This window comes from Podarcis erhardii, assembly GCF_964252035.2.
Source record: "Podarcis erhardii genome assembly, chromosome: 11".
In the NCBI taxonomy this organism is placed as follows: domain Eukaryota; kingdom Metazoa; phylum Chordata; class Lepidosauria; order Squamata; family Lacertidae; genus Podarcis; species Podarcis erhardii.
In genome coordinates this window covers 8,631,869-8,653,224 of record NC_138501.1, presented here as the reverse complement: position 1 = coordinate 8,653,224, position 21,356 = coordinate 8,631,869, and the positions used below count along the sequence as shown (strand labels likewise).

The 21,356-nt window shown below is 43.4% G+C and overlaps 1 protein-coding gene across 6 annotated transcripts in view; it reads right to left on the bottom strand.

Annotated features, from left to right (window-relative positions):
• The window catches only part of ERCC6L2 (ERCC excision repair 6 like 2), a 58,371-nt gene that overhangs the window by 19,546 nt on the left and 17,469 nt on the right, over positions 1–21,356 (bottom strand). For all 6 annotated transcript variants that reach the window (XM_081880917.1, XM_081880916.1, XM_081880915.1 and 3 more), the window contains 8 exons: positions 18,207–18,320; positions 17,776–17,895; positions 12,638–12,709; positions 10,859–11,004; positions 7,384–7,479; positions 7,177–7,276; positions 2,897–3,049; positions 1,098–1,178 (listed from right to left, as the gene is read on the bottom strand). In XM_081880917.1, coding sequence (XP_081737043.1) covers positions 1,098–1,178; positions 2,897–3,049; positions 7,177–7,276; positions 7,384–7,479; positions 10,859–11,004; positions 12,638–12,709; positions 17,776–17,895; positions 18,207–18,320 — 882 coding nt within the window. The remainder of the gene's footprint in view (positions 1–1,097; positions 1,179–2,896; positions 3,050–7,176; positions 7,277–7,383; positions 7,480–10,858; positions 11,005–12,637; positions 12,710–17,775; positions 17,896–18,206; positions 18,321–21,356) is intronic.

The window sequence follows — 21,356 nt, the reverse complement described above, 5'->3', positions numbered from 1 at the left end:
CTCAGGAGCAGAGGCACAGGGAAGAGAGGAAATGGAGAGCGAAGGGGAAGAATCTGAGGGCAGCGTAGGAGAAGATGACAGTGGCCCGAGAGATTCCATGAGCCTCTCCAGCGAATCAGAAGATTCACAGAAGGGGGCGCCGGTGGCCAGGGCAAGGGGGGTCCAAAAGGGGACACTCCAGAAGCAAGGGGCCAGCGGGGACTCCCAGAGCAGCAGTTGGAGATCAGGACCAGCTTCCCCACCAGAGCGTAGTGGGGGGGAAGAGTCCCAGATCTCGGGGCCCGCGTCTCCCCCAGCAGGGAGAGAAGATGAGTCAGGGCTGACCACGCCTCCAGCGGAGAGTCAGGGAACGGAGGGGAGGTCAGGTCCAGCTAGCCTCCCGGAAGAGGGAAGTAGTGACAGAAGCAGTGTAATGGTCAGGAGGAAGGTCACTGGGTTGGCGCGAGAGCCAAGTTCAAATGTACAGGCGCGCGGGACAGCGGAGAACCCGGATTGGGAACCAGGTCCTAAAGCCCGCCGGAGGCAGGGGGAGGAGTCAGGGGACTCAGCGTCAGAAGAGTCCAGAAAGGGGAATGCCCCAGCGGACAGGAGGATCCAGAGGAGGAGAGAGCAGAGGAAGAGGTGGAGCAGGTCTAGAGTCTTAAACTGGTGTCAGAGGGGAGGAGATTCAGATGGAGCTTTGGCGGTCTAGGGTTTAAGACGTAGAGCTGCGCGCCACGGTTTTGAAATAGAGACTGAACTTCAATAAAGACTTTTGTATATAACAACGACCTGGCGTTGGTCCTCTGTGAGCTGGGACTTCGGGCAGCTCTGACAGGTATGATACGCTGTTCTGCCAAAAAAATCACTTGGCAGATTCAAAATGAAAAAAGCCACATAAGTTCATAAGCCAGAAAAGTAACTTTATACAATGTGCACAGAAATGTTTTGAAGTACGGAGAAGTTTAGGACACTTCTAATCCCGCCGTCCTAGGTTTTTCCCCTTGTTTCCTCCGGGTCTACTCCAACTGACAGCTCAAGACTTTATCACAGTTAGCAGATCCAAAATCTTAAAGCAGTACATTTCATAACATGTGAAAACAGAAAGGCAAGTTTACCGTTTCTTCTGTGTCTCCTTGGGGTTCCTCTTTTAACCATGTAGTAGCTGTCATGACACCAGCTTCCACTTGGCCCTCTCTCTAAAAAATGAAGCAATTTACTAATGGTTAAGTTTACATCATGTAGACTCACTGGTCTGAACAGTCACCTTTCTGCACATCAGTGCATGCCTGTTCTAGATACTAATAATGGAGCCATTCTCTGAGTGCTGATCCTTGTGTAGCCAAAATGGCAACACAGGCACACACAGAGAGCTATGTCGGGGCATCAGCAGGATTGGGGGAATTGCTTTATTTGCATTCAAGGACAGAGTTAGCAGACCTTAATTCCTGATATTTTCCTGGTTGGGTATTATTAATATATACACACACACAGTCGTACCTCGGAAGTCGAATGCCTTGCAAATTGAACGTTTTGGCTCCGGAACGCTGCAAACCCAGAAGTGAGTGTTCTGGTTTGCGAATGTTCTTTGGAAAACAAACGTCCGACGTGGTTTCCACAGCTTCCGATTGGCTGCAGGAGCTTCCTGCAGCCAATTGGAAGCCGCGCCTTGGTTTCCAAACGTTTTGGAAGTCAAACGGACTTCCGGAACGGATTCTGTTTGACTTCTGAGGTACGAGGTATGTGAATAACTAAAATATCCACGATGTGGCAACAAACGAGAGGGTTTTTCTCAGTAATGACGCTCTGCTCAGGGAATGCCGCCTCCTCTCACATTCGACTGGCGCTATGATGGGTTTTCGGCACTAGGTGTTTTTTGTGTGTGTGTTTTTCAATCATTCAGCTTGATTGGTGCAGATGGGCATCTCTGCCCTTGATGGACTTGCTTAAGTTGTTTCTTGTTTGTTCTTTGGAACTATACTGGCTTTAACTGTATTTTATTTTGAATTACTACGATGTACCCTGATCTGGGAGCATATTCAATGAAAAGCAGGTTAGGAGTTTCTCAAACAAATAAATATTAAAATATCAAGTTAATGTGGTGGTGAGGAAGCTCAAGCCTCCAGAACTCTTCCCAGCTTATACCTTTTCTCTGTCTGGGGATATTCTGTGCCCTTCTCAAATACTTTTGCCTGGCTGGAATGTTTCTTTGAACTGTGAACATGCTGGTTGCTTGCTTGCGTGTAAAGAGGGCCTTGGCCCAGTATACCTGAAGGAACGTCTCCACCCCCATCGTTTTGCCCGGATGCTGAGGTTCCCTCATTGCGAGAAGCAAAGCTACAGGGAACCAGGCAGAGGGCCTTCTTGGTAGTGGCGCCCACCCTGTGGAATGCCCTCCCATCAGATTTCAAAGCGACAAACAACTACCTAACATTTAGAAGACATCTGAAGGGAAGTTTTTAATGTGTGACATTCTAATGTATTTTTAATCTTTGTTGGAAGCCGCCCAGAATGGCTGGGGAAACCCAGCCAGATGGGCGGGGTACAAATAATAAATTCTTATTCTTATTCTTATTCTGACTGGAAGGTAGCCTACTGTACAAAGGGTTACGGCAACTGCTCAGCCTACTTTTGCCTCTGGCCCCATTGGCCACCATTAGCATTTGCCCCCACAAATGGATGCCTATTAGGGAATGCTGCCCTTGGACCAAAAAGTTTCCCCAGCCCCAAGTTAAGGAAAAGTTGCACTAGCAACTAGACTGGATCTCTCTTATGTGGTGAGAAAAGCAATATTACTAACTTTACTGTTGTGAAAATCCTCCCACATTTCAAAACATGTGTTTCTTCACAGGCCTGGTAAGATATAGAGAAAAGATGCACAAATATTATTCAAAAGGACAAAGGTGAAACACCACACCTCCAGAATCTCTTTTGTCAGACAGGATCCATGGTCCTGAAGCTTGAAAAGGTTATGAATACCAAAAAGTTCTCCTTGGTGTTGCTTTGATCCTTGCACAGCCTCAAAATACCGCTTGGCATTTTCACTTCCCACTACAGCACAATGCAGTTGCTAAAACAGAGTAGAACATAAAAAAATAATAATAATTGAGGAGCATGTTCCTGCAACATGTCAGAATTTCCTGGCATTTACAGTTTATGTGCCGATTTAGCCAGAGCAGGCAGAAATTCCTAAAAGAGTAAAATATTGTGTTTTATTTTCCCTGGCAGATGCCACCATTGTGGAGTAATATTAACCTGAATAATGTTATTGGAAAATAAAGAAAATGTGCTCTGGAGTCTCCCGTGTACCCTGTATAACATAGGAAACCAAATAACTGTGCTAATGTACTCCAGCAGATACACCGTTTTGCAACACACCCAGTTACATGCTGCAAATAAAGAAACAAGCTAGGCTTTGTTGGATTATCTCCAAGTGTAGGCCACAGCCCCACTGCCACCATCCTCAACAATCAAATGAGAATTTAGTTAACATGAGCTAGGGGAAAGGAATATATGATCCACAGGCTACATCTGCACCACCAAGGCTTTCATATTACTTGAGAAACAGCCTACTTGTCCCTTCCTCATAGTCAACGGGCAAAATCCAATGTGGGAGCACAACTGGTGAAAAAAGGCTTCCCACTACTCTCACTTTCCACCACCTTGCTGTAGAGCAATAAAACGCTCAGATCTGAGGCCGGTGGAACAGTATATATAGCACAATAGGGGAAGACATTGGAGAAAGGAGGAAAATAAAGACATCCTTTGCCGCCCATCCTTCCTGAAAAATCTACATGCCTGAAAAGCAATATGAAGCTCCTGTTCAAGGCTGCTTAGAGCCCAACACTGGAGAAATCCTTTTACAGATCTGCAATATTTTTTGCAGGTTTCACCTGTTACTTACTATGTTGTACCATGTTGTGAGGCTTGTTGTCCCCTGAACTGCCAGATGCCAGAAATATCTCTGTTAAGCATAATCGGTTTAATTGACACAGAAATGGAAAATGTATGTGTATCAATAAAGGTTTAAAATGGCTAAATGTGTACTGCTAACATTGGCATTTTTTTCCACAGTAGTTTTCTAAGTGGACTCAAAGCTCTGGATGAGTTGAAAATTAACCAACTATTGTTTTCTGCTAGCTAACATGTGAGTGTTGTAACTTGAGATCAGATGACAAAAGTATTGAGTTGCAAATTTGCCATCTTGAAGGGATGGTGGCTGTTAGCCTTTCTCTGATAGAGAACAAAAGGATAGGATAGTGGCTCTCCAAAAAGAGCCGCATAGCCTTAAGAAGGCTAGAATAGGGGAGAGAAGCACCATTTTAATTCTTGGAGCTATCTTTTATTTCTAAGATGCTGAGTCTGTGCTGGATGGCACATGGATATTTTAGATGTATCTTTGATGCTTATGTTCTGTTTTTGAAGAGTTCTGCACGTAGAAGTTTGAATCATATTTTTATGGGTCTGGACAATGATTTCTTTCAACAGAAGTCAGGTCTTATGATTCTGGTCGCTTCAAACTGCATGACATTAATATCTGCAATACTCTCTTCCTAATCTAACAAAAAGGTGTAATCACTTGCTGGTCAAAATCCCGGCACTATCACAATTTAAAGTATAATTTGTTTGCAAAAACGGCATTGTGATTTTTTTTAAAAAAAAAGTTTTACATGGATACATGGACTGACATCATCTGAAAATACTATTGGGAAGCTTCATATGAATTTACAAGGCAATGATTTCAATCAAGTTTCTCAAACATACATTAATGCTGCCTGTAAGCTAATTAACAAAATGTATAGCGGGCAGGATTTTTAAGAATGTTTAAAGTCTTGTCAAAGGCAGTTGCCTAAAAACTGATCTGTTTTGACAGTGTTTTTCTGTAAAAGACCTGAACTTCAGGACCTCTACAATTATTTATTCTGAACTGATCACATTACCAGCAATATTACTTTCCTCCTCCCCAAACAAACAGTGAGACCAGCAATAGTAACATTCATTATTTCAAATTATTTCAAGAGGAATATTAGCTGCAACTTGTGTAGAGAACAATTCATTTCCACATAGAATGTTTAAATTAAGTCGTACTCAGAATAGATCCACTAAAATTCATGAATTTAAGCCCGTAAGTTTCAATGGATCTGCTGCTCTGAGTAGGACTTAGTTGGATATAACCCAGTATTGTTAAAACCATTAAATGTTGGTTCTTGGGTAATTCTTATTTTAATTTTAATATTTTATCGTCCAGGTGTCAAGAGAAGGAGTTCAACGTTGAAGGAGTTTAATGTACATAACCCATTACTGAAAACACACAATAATAAGGTTCCCTGCAGAGGAGATTGCAGCTGCTGCACTCCTCCTCTGATCCTCTTGCCATAAGCTACGGTAGGTCATGGTTTAGTGATGTGGCTCTCCAGGCAAACCATGAGCTGTAAATCCAAGAATAAACCTTGGCTACCGCTTGTGATACATCTGGAGAGAGATCAATGAAGAGCCCAGGTTCAGACAACACACTAGGTCAAACCATGAGAAGATACGTTTTAGAAGACCAGTGAACAATGTGAGAAAATTCTAATGTTTATCCAGGGCGCTTATCTATAGAGCACCACTGGTGTATACGGCGTTTTACAATGAAATAAATAATAATAATAATAATAATAATAATAATAATTTAATGCTCTGGGCAGGTTCCAGCAGAATATTAAAATACAATAATCTGTTAAACATTAAAAGCTTCCCTAAACAGGGCTGCCTTCAGATGTCTTCTAAAAGTATGGTAGTTGTTTTTCTCTTTGACATCTGGTGGGAGGGCATTCCACGGGATGAGGGTGCCACTACCGAGAAGGCCCTCTGCCTGGTTCTCTGTAACTTGGCTTCTCACAGCGAGGGAACCGCCAGAAGGCCCTCAGCGCTGGACCTCAGTGTCCGGGCAGAACGATGGGGGTGGAGACGCTCCTTCAGGTATACAGGACCGAGGACGTTTAGGGCCTTAAAGGTCAGCACCAACACTTTGAATTGTGCTCGGAAATGTACTGGGTGTTATGTGTGGGTCTTTCAGGACTGGTGTTATGTGGTCTCAGCGGCCGCTCCCAGTCACCAGTCCAGCTGCCGCATTCTGGATTAGTTGTAGTTTTCGGGTCACCTTCAAAGGTAGCCCCACATAGAGGACATTGCAGTAGTCCAAGTGAAAGATAACTAGACCATAACTAGGTCTTAGCCTGCGTACCAGATGGAGCTGATAAATAGCTGCCTTGGACACAGATTTGACCTGCGCCTCCATGGACAGCTGTGAGTCCAGAATGACTCCCAGGCTGTGCACCTGGTCCTTCAGGGGCACAGTTACCCCATTCAGAACCAGGGAGTCCCCCCCACAGGCAGTGAGAGGGTTCCATGCCCTAATGAAGTTATAATCTAAATTTGGACAGTTGAGAGACTACAAAGGAAGTGAAGCAAGGAGCAAAGAAAAGAGAGAAGAGGAGTGAAAAAAGAAAAGTACAGTGGTACCTTGGGTTAAGTACTTAATTCGTTTCGGAGGTCCGTTCTTAACCTGAAACTGTTCTTAACCTGAAGCAGCACTTTATCTAATGGGGCCTCCTGCTGCTGCTGCGTCGCTGGAGCACGATTTCTGTTCTCATCCTGAAGCAAAGTTCTTAACCTGAAGCACTATTTCTGGGTTAGCGGAGTCTGTAACCTGAAGCGTATGTAACCTGAAGCGTATGTAACCCGAGGTACCACTGTATATAAAAAAGATTAATGTGACCCAAAGCAATTATATCTGTACTTATGCTTCAAAATCAAAAAGCATGGGCACAAATGCTGTAAATGAAAGTGAAACTTGATAATTCATTGTAAGAACTAGGTACTTCTTAAGAAATAAAGGGGAGTGTCAGAAGTGTTTAGGTGTTTTATTATTTATGCCTCTGCCATGATAAATGTTGCCCTTTACTAGTAAATGATGAATTAAATGTGAACATTTATTGCAGGCACCCTAGTATATGTTCTTTCGTTCTATTCTCTCTAGGAAGAGTTTAAATTATATATGAGAATTATTAAATTAGCTTAAAAGCCATAAAGCAAAGATAAAGATCATGTTATATTAGGTCAACTTTAATTTTTACACAAACAACTGGTTAACAAGTGCAGTAATTTGATATAAAAAAATCAGCAATGTGAACAAAAACACAGTGAAAACTTTACCTGTTTATAAACCTGCCGTAAGTACATCATCTCCTCCACCGTCCCCAAAGAGATTAGCCGAAATACTTTCACATCCCTGCATTGGCCAATCCTGTAAGCTCTGAAAAAACCAAAGTCCAGGGTCAAAAAGAAGAAGAAAAGAGAAAGAAAAAAAGAGAAGCAACATCTATATTTCAAAGTAACCAGTTTTTAGCAAGTTGACTGTACCTGTCAATGGCTTGAAGATCATTCGCTGGATTCCATGTTGGGTCAAACAGTATAACAATATTTGCACCGACAAAATTGAGCCCCAGTCCACCAGCCCTTTATAACAACAGAAGAAACAAAGAGGTGAAGAAATGTTTTTTTTTAAAATGAGATCACCATTTGTACATAAGGTAGCATTATTACGAGCATTTTTCCTAGACAAACTGGCAGAAAGTTCTCAAGTTTCCAAAAGGCTATAAATAATGCCACTAACTATACTGCTTACAGTAGAAACCACCACAAATAGTATTTCTCTCATCATAACGAACAAACTTACTGCAGTTTCACTGTTCCTGTGCAATAGAGCTACTGTCCTATCATCTTCCATAATCTCACAATACTAGCGATGGAAAGTGACATTCACATTTATTACGCTACAAACAATGTACATTTTCCAACCATGTTGTTTTGTACAAGATACCTCAAGGTCATTTTCATTCTTCCCCAAAGCTATACAGGATGAAAGAAGGGGGTACAGAGGTTTACATTAACTACGTTGTTCCATTTACAGGAAAAGTCGCTTGCCACATTCAATTAAACTAATGTGCTGTACTTCAGTTTGAAGGGACAGGACACAATTTATGTTCACTTGCATTCAAAAACTCCAAGGAAATGAAGCTTACTAAACTTTTAAAATGTTATGCTTCTACTTTCCTTGCAACCATTCTTTTCCACCACTTAATAAACTAGACCGAAAACAGTCCAAAATAAGCCATTAAGAAGACACTCTTTTAAATAAATTGGCTAAACCTCAACCAAGTTGCATGGACAAGATGTGATGACTTGCTTTCATTAAAATCCTCAGAGTTTTTGCATGGATCAGAGATAAGTTACCCTGCATGTATTTTCCAGGGAGTCAAATTATATGTGTCAATGTGGCATTTTTTTCTCCAACAGTTGCATATTGAAGACATTTTCCTTACAAATAAAGCAGCTCAAATTCTGGGTAGGCTTCAAAGATGAAATCGGAAGCATTTTGTAGGAATTTTACATCACATCAATAACATCACGTGGGTTTGCAGTCTCTCTTTGAACCCAATCCACCAAATTCCAGTGATTAATCCTATTACATTTCAATTGGCAGGAAATAACTTCAAGTAACTAAAAATACCCTCCCCATACCTTAGGTCTTCTCTTTTAAGAAAAGTTATTGGAATTAAAAATAGAAAACAAAAGAAAAATAGCTGAGAAAAATTACGGGTTTTTAATTGGGCTTATTTTTTCCTGACACAATATTATTACTTTGTTTATTTAAAATATTTATATACCACCTATTAGGATAACATCTCAAAGCAGTTTGCAATAAAATTCATTAAAAATACAGGAACAACAATAAAATAAATATACTAGCATTAACAGCCAGCCCAATGTTTTAAGAAACTTGGGGACATGGCTGGCATCAGTAATCAGACCTGAAATTGCATCACAGTAGATGCATGCCTTATTTCTGCAGGGGAGCCTATTCCAAAGAGCGGGAGCCACAAAATAAAATAAAATAAAGTCCTCTCCCTGGTCCTCGTAAGATGAGCTTCCACAGTCTGTGACACAACAGGGAGAGTCCTGGTAAATGACATTAGTGACTGGACCAGTCTGTACAGGAGGTGTTCCTTCAGATAACCTGGTCCTAAGCCCTTTAGGGCTTTGTGGGTCAATATCAAAACTGTTCATTTAGCCCACTAGCAAACTGAAGTCCAGGGCAGCTCCTTTAACAGTGGTAATCTATACCATGGGCAGGAGTTGTACCCAGCATCCCATTATACACTAGCTGTAGCTTCCAAACCAATCTTCAAGGCAAACTTACAAACAGCATGTTCCAGTCATCATGGGTCACAGTGGCAACACCATCCCTGTCCGTGAATGTCCACAAATGGCGTTCTACTCCAAGTTATGAAAAGGTGCTTCTAGTCTCTGTGGAAACTTGGCCCTCCAGCGACAAGACAGATCAAGGATCACCCCCCCCCCAACTACGTACCTGCTAGGGGGAGCGGGTGGCACTGTGATCTAAACCAGTGTTTCCCAACCTTGGGCCTCCAGCTGTTTTTGGACTACAACTCCCATCATCCCTAGCTAGCAAGACCAGTGGTCAGGGATGATGGGAATTGTAGTTCAAAAACAGCTGGAGGCCCAAGGTTGGGAAACACTGGTCTAAACCACTGAGCCTCTTGGGCTTGCTGATCTGAAGGTCGGCGGTTTGACAGGGTGAGCTCCCATTGCTCTGCCCCAGTTCATGCCAACTTAGCAGTTTGAAAGCACACCAGTGCAAGTAGATAAATAGGTACTGCTGCAGCGGGAAGATAAACAACATTTCCGTGTGCTCTGGTTTCCGTCACAGTGTCCCGTGGTGCCAGAAGTGGTTTAGTCATGCTGGCCACATGACCTAGAATGCTGTGTGGACAAACACTGACTCCCTTGGCCTGAAAAGCGGAATGAGTGCCACAACCCCATAGTTGCCTTTGACTGGACATTAACCGTCCAGGGGTCCTTTACCTTTTACCCGTACTTGCCTGCTCCTTCAGAGGGAACACAATCCCATCCACAACTGGCAAATTTTCCAATTCCCACACCTAGAAGCCAACTATAAATTATAAAGAATCCACAAGGCCATAACTTCAACTTATTGGCGCTCATCCAGCTTACCCTCCCTCACTGCATCCAACTGCAACATAAAAATAGAACTAGGCGCCATCAGCACACTGCTGACATCAAACCTCTGATGCCATCTCCCAACAATTGCATATAGATGTTAAACAGCCTGCAACACCCCACAGAATAGCAGGTATGATCACCCAATGGTACTGTCTGAAACTAGCCCTATAAGTGGGAGGCCTTGAAGACTATTATACTGTATTGGTATTAAATACAGCAAAACAGAATGGTCTCTTTTTGGGGGCTTCGTGAGTGACAAACAAAATGGCATCTTGTAAACAAGGATGTGATATTGTGAAGGGTGAGTGAAAAATATAGACCGATTAACTCTAAGCATTAAATACAGCCGAGGCCATAACTGAATTTTTAACTGAATTTCTGAGTTTCTACTTGTGCATGTCACTACTAATTTATTTCAAACGAAACTGAGGATGGTAGCTTTCGAAAACAACTGCATTCAAGATTATTCTGGTTCCAAAAGGGAAACAAAAGGGGGGGGGTTAATTTATTTAATATTATCACTCGTCATTTTCGATCTCAAGCGATCCTCAGAAAGGGTAGACGAAGATGAAGACCGAAGAAATATGGAAATACGTAAGGGATATGACTCATTTCTACCCAAATGGTCTTGATTGATGCAGTCTACTTCCCAGTCTTATAACAGCAGACAGTAATGTTATTGCTTCTTCCCAAGGAAGTGACAAAATCCAAGATCAATCAAGTGGGAGTGCAGTAAATTTGCTATAAATCTCTTAACTACCTAGACAAAAGCAGACACAGCGTTTCTTACATTGTAGAAACGAGGCAAATGTTAACTTCTTCCATGCTGTTGAACTCTTTTACTATCTTGACCCTTTCCTCCGCTTTTGTATTTCCATCGAGTCTTCGGTAATCTAGCCCAGATGCCATGCAATATTGCTCCAGAACATCAAGCAACTGGTGGAAGAGATGGGGAGACCAGGCAATTAGTACCATTTAAAAAGAACCACAATAAAACAGGCAGATCAAGTGTCTTGAAGGTCTGTAACAGCTCAAAGTTTTCCTACCATCACTCTTTCTCCAAAGTCACAGAATCACAAATATTTAATTAACTTGCAGAAACACTTAACGTTTTCCATTTTCCATTTACTGCAGTGGTATGTTTAAATAGTGTGTTGCTTTTCCAGTGGAAGCAACGAACTATTAATTTGATATGGAGAACTCAGATAATGTTTACATTCATTTTTTAATTCAATCCAGGCAGCCCTGCCTTATCTCATGTGCCATTTCCCCAAGTCCCATTAGTCAGTTGCAGGAATTCACACATAAGAGAAGGAAGCAAGGCAGCTTGGCCTAGGCACTGACGAGAAAGTTTCGCAGGATAACCCGCATCTCTGCTCAGAAGTAAGTCCCACTGAGTTCAATGGGACTTACCCTCTGAAAGTGTGAACAGGATCGCATCTTCAGTTTACCCAGGAGCTGCCTCACACCTTACATTTTTCCTACAAGGAAATCCTTCTGTGTAAGGAAAAGCATTAAAACTTCATAATATAATAATTGTAGATGCATCTGTTTTGTTATGTGCGCATGCGCACAAGGGAGCATGCAACTGAACAGCCACAGGTGTGATCATTATGGGGTATGAGGAAATACTCCCAAGTTTTCCCTACACAAAAGTGTTTGGGGGGGGTGTCATGGTTTGACTTTATCTAAACAAGAACAAGGTTTGGTCTTGGCTTACGAATCATGGTTTGTTTGAGTAAAACAAACCATGGCTCCTGGTTCAGTTATACCGTTAAGCTGAGGGATGATGGTTGGTTTGTTGCTCCTGCTGGATTGAAGGGAGGCACAAAGCAGGAGCCATCACCTGGTAAACTATGAACTAGGAATTACTGTGATGTGAAGACTGGCCTATTATCATATTTAATACTTTAAGTGGATGATGATGCAGATATATTCAATGCCTTAGGCTTTACTATACATAGTTATAGTCAGTTCCATGTTCTCTTACGTTGCCCCTATTAGCTCATACAAAGACTACTATCCCATTGCTTAGAAGAGTGCCCAGAAGTTCCAAGTCTGGAATTTACCCATTTTACTGCTTGAAGACGGAAAACTAGAAATTACAGCATTATTCGCAATATTTTGCATGACAGCCTACAAAATACATCAGTCATTTTTACCTACTAGGCCAACATGGACTTTCTATATTTCTATAAAAATACAAAATAGCCAACCTAGCAGTTCGAAAGCACGCCAAAGTGCAAGTAGATAAATAGGTACCGCTCTAGCGGGAAGGCAAACGGCGTTTCTGTGTGCTGCTCTGGTTTCGCCAGAAGCGGCTTAGTCATGCAGGCCACATGACCTGGAAGCTGTACTCCGGCTCCCTCGGCCAATAAAGCGAGATGAGCGCTGCAACCCCAGAGTCGTTCGCGACTGGACAGGGGTCCTTTACCTTTACCTTTTTAACCATCTTATTCTATTTCATTTGAACTGTACTAGTACTCTATATTAAATAGAGTACACTGGTTTTTAACCATATAACAAAGAAAGCTATAGTCAGTTTTGTTACAAATCAGATGAAGCTCACCTTGGTTGAGAAGGAAAAAAGGAGCACTTTATCTTTGTTTTTTCTGAAGTGATTTAAAAGTTTCTGAAGGACCTGGAAGTAAACCATAGAAAAGAGTTATTGAATAAACCTCAGGCAAAATATATTTTCACATATACTACAACTTTTCAAAGTTGTGGATTTAAAAAACACAACAACAAATCCAGAAGAAGAAAAAACAAGTCAACTGATTTGAAGTGACCTCATACAAACTAAAAAGATGAGCAGGTCAATGGAAATGGCAGGAATCCAGTGCAATTTATGCTGGGATATATTATCCTGGTGTAAACTTCCCCTGTTCCAAACTCTGTTCAGAAGCAGGCCTACGGCCAGCTGAGCCATCCCAAGCCTAGCAGAGGCAAAACCAGCTTTTAAAATTGTGTTTGCTTTACACCATGCTATTTGCCAATGTAACTTATGCTGGGTTGCATTTGACTGAGATGGCGAGAGTTTGGAATGGGGGTAAATCTCTCCCTGCTATGGCTTGTCCCCTGCCACTACCCCGGAATGCCCCATTTGTGGAACTTGCCCCAGGCGAGCTGCAGCTGTGCTAGAATGAAAGGCTTACACCAGTGTATCGCCAGCTGAGCCAGGATGAGGGACCCCAGCTGGCCTAACCCCAGGTGAGCCTGTTAGAATTCCTGCTCCATGATTGCAGTTGTGGGATTTTTATCTCTCTCATGACAGTGTATGTTTTGACTCCACAAAGTGGGAAGTGACGGAGACAGGATGTTTGTGTTACTGTGTTACATGAAGTGGGACTATTGTCCTTTGTTCTTTCTCTTTGCTGTCCAATGCTAGAGAGAGGGGGGGAGCCATGTTGCAATGCTCCGTGTGCGTTTATATGTAAATAAAGTAGATTAGCCAAAATGCTGAGTTGCTGAGGTCTGTTACACAAGCTGCGAAGACTCTGCGGATCCCTAAGTGTGCCGGTGTCTGTTGGCATCGGTCGCTGTGATGTTCAGGCTGAAGAAAGCTTTTGAAGCTCCCAAACGATTGACCAGGAGGGAGAGAACATGCCACTCGGGCATGTATCTCTGCCAGGGTCCTACTCGAGTGTAAGCTCCTGACAGACCCCAGACCCAGCTAATTCTGCTGGAGACGCACCTATTCCAACCTCCATTTACACCAGTGAATCTTGTGTTTGGATTGCTCCGTAAGAAGATATCAAATGATCAGAGATACAGTTGTGCGAATGCACTCATTTAAACATGTATAAAATAAACATTTTACAAAATGTACAGATAACGCATGGCTTTGGTTAAAACAGCTATAAAAGAAAATTCACGAAACAGTGCAGGTGGTGTGATCTTAATGCAAACACAATGCAAGGATGGCAAATCACATACAGTGGTGCCCCGCAAGACGAATGCCTCGCTAAACGAAAAACCCGCAAGACGAAAGGGTTTTCCGATTTTTTAGCGGCTTCGCAAGACGAATTTCCCTATGGGCTTGCTTCGCAAAACGAAAGCCCATAGGGAAATCTCCGGGGACAGCGGGGAACCCTCCTCCCACCGCAAGCCCCGGGAAGAGAGGAGAAGCTGCGCGCCTTCCCCTCTGTTCCCGGACCTGTCCTGAAGGCTTGCGGTGGGAGGTCCGGGAACAGAGGAGAAGGCGCGCAGCTTCTCCTCTCTTCCCGGGGCTTGCGGTGGGAGGAGGGTTTTTCCTCCCCACCGCCAACATTCAGAAGGCTGTTCTGAAGGCTGGCGGTGGGAAGAAAAGCCCTTCTCCCGCCTCCAGCCTTCAGAAGAGTTCCCCGCAGGGCTCCCCAAGCTGTGAATGTCTGCCGCGCGCGAGGGGCGCTCTGCTTAAGAGCGCCCCTCGTGCGGGGCAGCAGGCTGCTATCCGCAGCTTGGAGAGCCCTGTGGGGAAGTCCGGCAGGGCTCCCCAAGCTGCAGATGTCTGCCCCGCCCGAGGGGCGCTCTGCTTAAGAGCGCCCCTCGTGCGGGGCAGCAGGCTGCTATCTGCAGCTTGGAGAGCCCTGTGGGGAAGTCCGGCAGGGCTCCCCAAGCTGCAGATGTCTGCCCCACCCGAGGGGCGCTCTGCTTAAGAGCGCCCCTCGTGCGGGGCAGCAGGCTGCTATCCACAGCTTGGAGAGCCCTGTGGGGAAGTCTGGCAGGGCTCCCCAAGCTGCAGATGTCTGCCCCACCCGAGGGGCGCTCTGCTTAAGAGCGCCCCTCGTGCGGGGCAGCAGGCTGCTATCCGCAGCTTGGAGAGCCCTGTGGGGAAGTCAGGGCTCCCCAAGCTGCAGATGTCTGCCCCACCCGAGGGGCGCTCTGCTTAAGAGCGCCCCTCGTGCGGGGCAGCAGGCTGCTATCCGCAGCTTGGAGAGCCCTGCGGGGAAGTCCTGCAGGGCTCCCCAAGCTGCAGATGTCTGCCCCGGGCGAGGGGCGCTCTGCTTCAGAGCGTCCCTCGCACCCGGCAGCAGGCTGCTATTCGCAGCCTAGGCAGCCCTGCAGGAACTCTTCTGAAGGCTGGCGGCGGGAGAAGGGCTTTTCTTCCCACCGCCAGCCTTCAGAAGGCTGTTCTGAAGCCTGGCGGTGGGGAGAAAAGTCCTCCCCCCCCCCACCAGCCTTCAGAAGAGGTCCGGGAAAAGACTGTCCCCGGACCTGGTCTGAAGGCGGTCTCCCTAGGAACGCATTAATTGATTTTCAATGCATTCCTATGGGAAACCGTGCTTCGCAAGACGAAAAACTCGCAAGAAGAAAAAACTTGCGGAACGAATTAATTTCGTCTTGCGAGGCACCACTGTATTTGTAGCATTGTAGCTGCCCAGCATGTGATAGCCTTAATCTACAAGGCCATGACCACACGACGACATTTTTTAAAAACCCCAGAGCGTAATAGTCACCCTGAAGTGAGCCAACCCCCTTTTAAGCCTGCTGAACAACATCCAAGTTCAGAACTTCTTGGAACTTGGCTTCTCATAATAATCAGCCAGCTGTATGGCCTTTCCCACTCCCAGTGTCCTCTGTTGGTCTGTTTACAGTAGGTCGTGGCTTCCCAGACTTTGCACAGACCTTGAAATGCCAATAATCCGCCCACACACAATGCTCTTCTGGTAGGGAAGCAAATAATCCAGAGCATTCTGTATAACAGTGATACTGTTATTCTCCAAAGGAGCATGTCCACATCTGGCAAACAGTAATTCCAGAACACCGTGCAGAAGCAAGACACAAAAGGGGAAAGAGGAATTTTTCTGTCCAATGTCTGTAGCCTATTCCCAATGGGCAATAAATATTTAAACAATGCTATTGATTCAGTGATAAATACTTAACCTCTTAATTTGCACAGATTTTCCTGAAAGCAAAACATTCCAAATGACAAGAGGAGACTTAGCTGATTCATTCTATAATGGCAGATAAAATCTTGAATACAAAGCAGCAATCGTACTGTTCATAACCCACACTGTAGGCCCAATCATCCAATTTCACGGTGAATTGAAGAGGCACGAATTGGAAATATTTGGAGAGCTTTGGTTTTCAATTCAATTAGAAATTGTCAAAACTGGATCATTTTAATGGGTAAAAAAATAATTAAGTCCTGCCATTTCAGACTCCAATTTTATTTTCTTAGGTACAAGGAGGTCAAATTAAAGGGTAAAATGAGTTTACCTACAAAACAACCAGGGGAGAAAGTGAGGAGAACAAATATGCTCACATAATTAATTCCCAAATGAGTATCCTGAAAACAAATCCACTTTGCTTAAAGAAAATAAACCAATGTCATGTCATTTTGGAATTTAAGAGGACTCCACAGCATGGTAGGTATTTCAGTATTCCACAGGGCAGATCAGAAGAAAGGCAAGGAACAAATAGATAAGACTGAAAAGGACAACTATATGAATTCAGAATGCCCAAAGCAGACTGACACAAATAGAGAACCAATGTGGTGTAGTGGTTAAAGTGTTGGACTAAGACCTGGGAGACCAGGGTTCAAATGCATAAAGCCCACTAGGCCAGTCATTACCTCTCAACCTAGCCTACTTCTGAATACAGTGGTACCTTGGTTTAAAACCATAATCTGTTCCGAAGGTCCAGTTGTAAACCAAAACAGGTTGTAACCCAAGGTACACCTTCGCCAATGGGGCCTCCCCCCCAAAAAAAAGGGTTGCAATCCCCCAAAAAATAATAATGGGTTGTAATCCAAAAAAAGGGACACACACTTCCAGGTTTGATGCAGTTGTAATCCAAAACAGTTGTGAACCAAGGTACCACTGTACTGGATGTTGGGCATCACCAATGGGAAGAGTATATTGCTCTCAGTTCCTGCTCTGGGGCTTCCTTGATACTCTGTGGATGAACAAAAGCAGGGGCACAGCAGAGCTGAAATACTTTGGAAACTGCACAAGTTGAAGCAATAAAAAGTAAAAATCCCAAACCCCACCTTATTACTGCCCTAGCTATTCAGCCAGCTCTTTCACTCTTGCTCAATTTCTCAGCCGTAGTGGTTTATTGATATAGGTTATGCCTGCCTTTTTATATGTTAAAAACCCCAGAATTAAAACAGTTGAGCTTTTGAAGTAAAATATAATTTTAAAAGCTGTCTTTGCAATATTTTCATAACCTTTTCTTAGCTGCAGCTTGGCAGACTGTTTAAAATTAGAACGAATCTCCCGAGGGCAACAATATCTGATTAAAGCCTTTATTTTACTGGTGTCTTACTATTTTCATTTTTTAAAGTGCATCTGTAGTAGTAAACTATAGATTATAAAAATGCAGAAGACTGTAAAACCAGGGACCTGATTACATGGAGAAGAAGGTTCATTCTTTTCCATGTGTGCTCTGGTCTATTTCTTTCCAGACATCTTACCTGCAATGAAGTTAAGTTGGAAATAGGCAAATTCAATATATATAAAACCTGATCCACAAGAGATTCAACATGCACATAGATGGTACATTTGTTTGCACAGAAACCCAGTTTCTGTACTGGTAGCAACAAATCTGCATCAACATATTTGTCCTGAGTGGAATAACAATGAAATATGCAGAAAATTTCAAACTTCATGGAATTACATGGTAATGGAAATGTAAACAGTGGACCTTTATCTTAAAGAAACCATGAAAGCTAATGCCAACTATTTTTTGCCACATAATGTATACTTCAATCCATATATTTACCTTCATTTTCCCACTATACTTTGGATCAGAAATGGTTTCAAAGGCTGCATCTTTGCTAAGCTTCACAAAATCAGGAAATTTGGAAAACACTTGGCTGCACACCCTTGTGATGTAGGCTTCCTGAAATGAAACAAAAATTGTGCAGAAGGAGGATAAAATTTGGCAAATCTGTAATTAACATCCTGGGCATAAGAAGAAATCTAAAACACTTTTTCAACAGTTACAGGAGCAAGATGATCCGACTAACTTTAAGGGTTGAAAAATAGATTAAAAGCTATAGGAATTAGTACTGTGTTTTCTGAATATGAGCTGAATATGACTGAAATAATTTTCAACAATATGAACAATTAACAAAAAAACAAAATGAGGAAAGCAATGTAATTTAGCCATTAAGTTCTTCCTCAAAATATTGTGGGTTCAAGCAGACTGACCTGCTGTTTGCTCGTGTGGTTCGTTTGTAACAGCGCAGCATGGTTAGCAATCTTACGAAGGACCGTCAGGTAACTGAAATATAATGCCCGCATTGTTTCGCCATGAGCATTTGTCTGCAGAAATATAAAAAAAAATTAACCATCTTAGAAAGGGGAAGAGAAGCTCAAGGCAGCTCACTGGCAGGAAGCTCTGGCAGAATTTTCGAAAATGGTACTGTTCCCACCTGCACTTGGAAGTGGTACAGGCCACTCTCAACCACCTTGTGCATCTACTTTGCATGCAACTGACAGGAATTTTTGAATGCATGACATTGAAAAGAATGCAGACAGTGCAGAGCATCCCATTTTACTGCTCAGTAATAATTTCTCTCGGACAGTACAAACTTATAGCACAGGTCTCCCACCTCTATACAAATGGTCTTGCCTGTTGCAAAAACTGGATGGTTGGTTGGTGTCCTTAAAAAAAAAAATTTAAGACCCCTATGGTGCTGGAGGAGACTCTTGAGAGTCCCATGGACTGCAAGAAGATCAAACCTCTCCATTCTGAAGGAAATCAGCCCTGAGTGCTCACTGGAAGGACAGATCCTGAAGCTGAGCCTCCAAGACTTTGGCCACCTCATGAGAAGAGAAGACTCCCTGGAGAAGACCCTGATGTTGGGAAAGATGGAGGGCACAAGGAGAAGGGGACGACAGAGGACGAGATGGTTGGATAGTGTTCTCGAAGCTACAGACATGAGTTTGACCAAACTGCGGGAGGCAGTGGAAGACAGGAGTGCCTGACGTGCTCTGGTGCATGGGGCATGAAGAGTCAGACACGACTAAATGACTAAACAACAATGTTTAAGCACTTTACGTCTGTGATCGCCTGGTTTGGCTTTATAGCCAGACACAGTAATATGGCATGTGTGCCTATTAATTGCAAAAGAGCGGAATGACCACAACTTGTTGGCCGTTCCTGTTGCCAACCATAACTGAGTAGCTCTGTCAGTGCATGGAAGAGGGTGATACACAGGGTGGTACACATTTCTCTGACTCTCAGACTATAATCCTGGAATTCCAAAGCTGTTGCTTATTGGTGTCATCCAATCTCAGCAGATCTGGATAAAGATGCAAGGAAATAAAGCTGCAGGTGCAACTTCAAGCAGAATTTACCTTTTAACCTCAATTGGAAATGAGGCCAATTTAGGGTTCATGGCTGCCACAGGCCTGGGGAAGGTTCCCTCACCCCAGTGTTTCGTTTCCATGCTGGAGTCTTCCCTGAGGGATTGTATCCCATTTATCACAATTGTTAACACTCATTGCTTTCTTTAAAGGAAAGTTAGGCTATGATCTTACATAGATTTAAAGGTAAGGGAAAGGTACTCCTGACCGTTAGGTCAAGTCGTGGACGACTCTGGGGTTGCACGCTGATCTCACTCTAATGGACCGAGGGAGCCGGCCTTTGTCTGCAGACAGCTTCCGGGTCATGTGGCCAGCATGACTAAGCCGCTTCTGGCGAACCAGAGCAGCGCACGGAAACACCGTTTACCTTTCCGCCAGAGCGGTACCTATTTATCTACTTGCACTTTGACGTGCTTTCGAACTGCTAGGTTGGCAGGAGCAGGGACTGAGCAACGGGAGCTCATCACGTCGCTGGGATTCGAACCGCCGACCTTCCGATCGGCAAGCCCTGGGCTCTGTGGTTTAGACCACAGTGCCACCCGCATACATAGACTTACTCCCAAGGGAATTAATGCCAAACTACGTATGCTCAGGATTCAGGGTGTTGTTTCTCATACATCTAAAACATATTTAACCTAAAACAACTCAGAAAGTATAATCCAACAGCTTCCTAGTGTACCAGCAATGACATCAGCGCCTATATCAAATAACTACTTTCCCGGCCATGCCTGGCTGATTTTTAGGTGATGATTCACTGACCATTTACTCTGTGGTAGTTCCACTGAGGTAAACAAGACAAAAAATTAAGACCGTGCATTTTATGAATCTCACGAGAATACAATAGTAAAGCTATTCTTTCATATACCACGATTTAGCAATATAACTTCTAAGGACATTTCACAAAACATTCACTATCCTCCCCACCTTCTCCTCTATTTTGCCATATTTTAAAAAGTAACCGACTAGCCTGCTTTATGGATAACTTCAGATCAACTGGAATATTTTAAGGGTACAGATATATGAACAAATATCAACCAGCAGATCAGTCCAATGTGATTTTGCACCATAAAAAAGTCACTCAGGGAACAAATTAATATTCAAGGAAAAAGGATCTCACTAGGTATTCTTTTCCAGAAGTGTTTTCATCAACTATTTTCTACATGTTGTCTGCTTACTACTATTTCACCAACGCTGCTGAAAAAGTACAGCATACATAACAATCTTTTACAATGTTATTCTTCAACCCTTGTCTATTTGTGGGGCTTTATTTTATTTTATTTTTAAGTCAGCTGTTTTGGCTGAAGCCAGTCATGAGAGCACAAATGCAAAGAAACCACCCACCACAAAGGTTTATATAGCACAAAGAGAATCGTGTAAAGGAAATGTTTGTATTAGTGCAAAAAAGACCACAGGCAGTGGAAGTAACCTTCAAAACCTACACGGCATAGTCCCTTAACCCTACGTGAAACAAAGGCTCAATGTGGCTGAAACACCAAGTCTTGGTTCGGCAACTGGAAGCCTGCCCAGCAGACTCCCCCCCTCATTTTCATCAGCAGGTTTGCCATGACACCTAAATGGGCAACCGATGATTAATACCTCCCTTCTAAACTAGAATTTGAAGTTATGGTTTCCAAACCCACTTCAAGCCATGGGTCGAGGCACCAACCACATTCTGTCGAAAGTGGATGTCTGCAAGCTATGGACCAAGAAAGCCAGGAAGTTGAGAAGCAGTGGAAAGAGCTCCTGAGCCCACAAAACTATTCTCAGCTGGCAAACCATAATTTGGCATTGTGTCTGATTTGAGCCTAAGCACATGCAACTGCTTTTGAACACCATGACCCCTGGTTCCCCTACTTCACGCCCCAAGTTGCTGCTTCCCACACCGTTCCATTAATGCCTTATATGTGTAACTACCGTATTTTTCGCCCTATAGGACGCACTTTTCCCCCTCCAAAAATGAAGGGGAAATGTGTGTGCGTCCTATGGGGC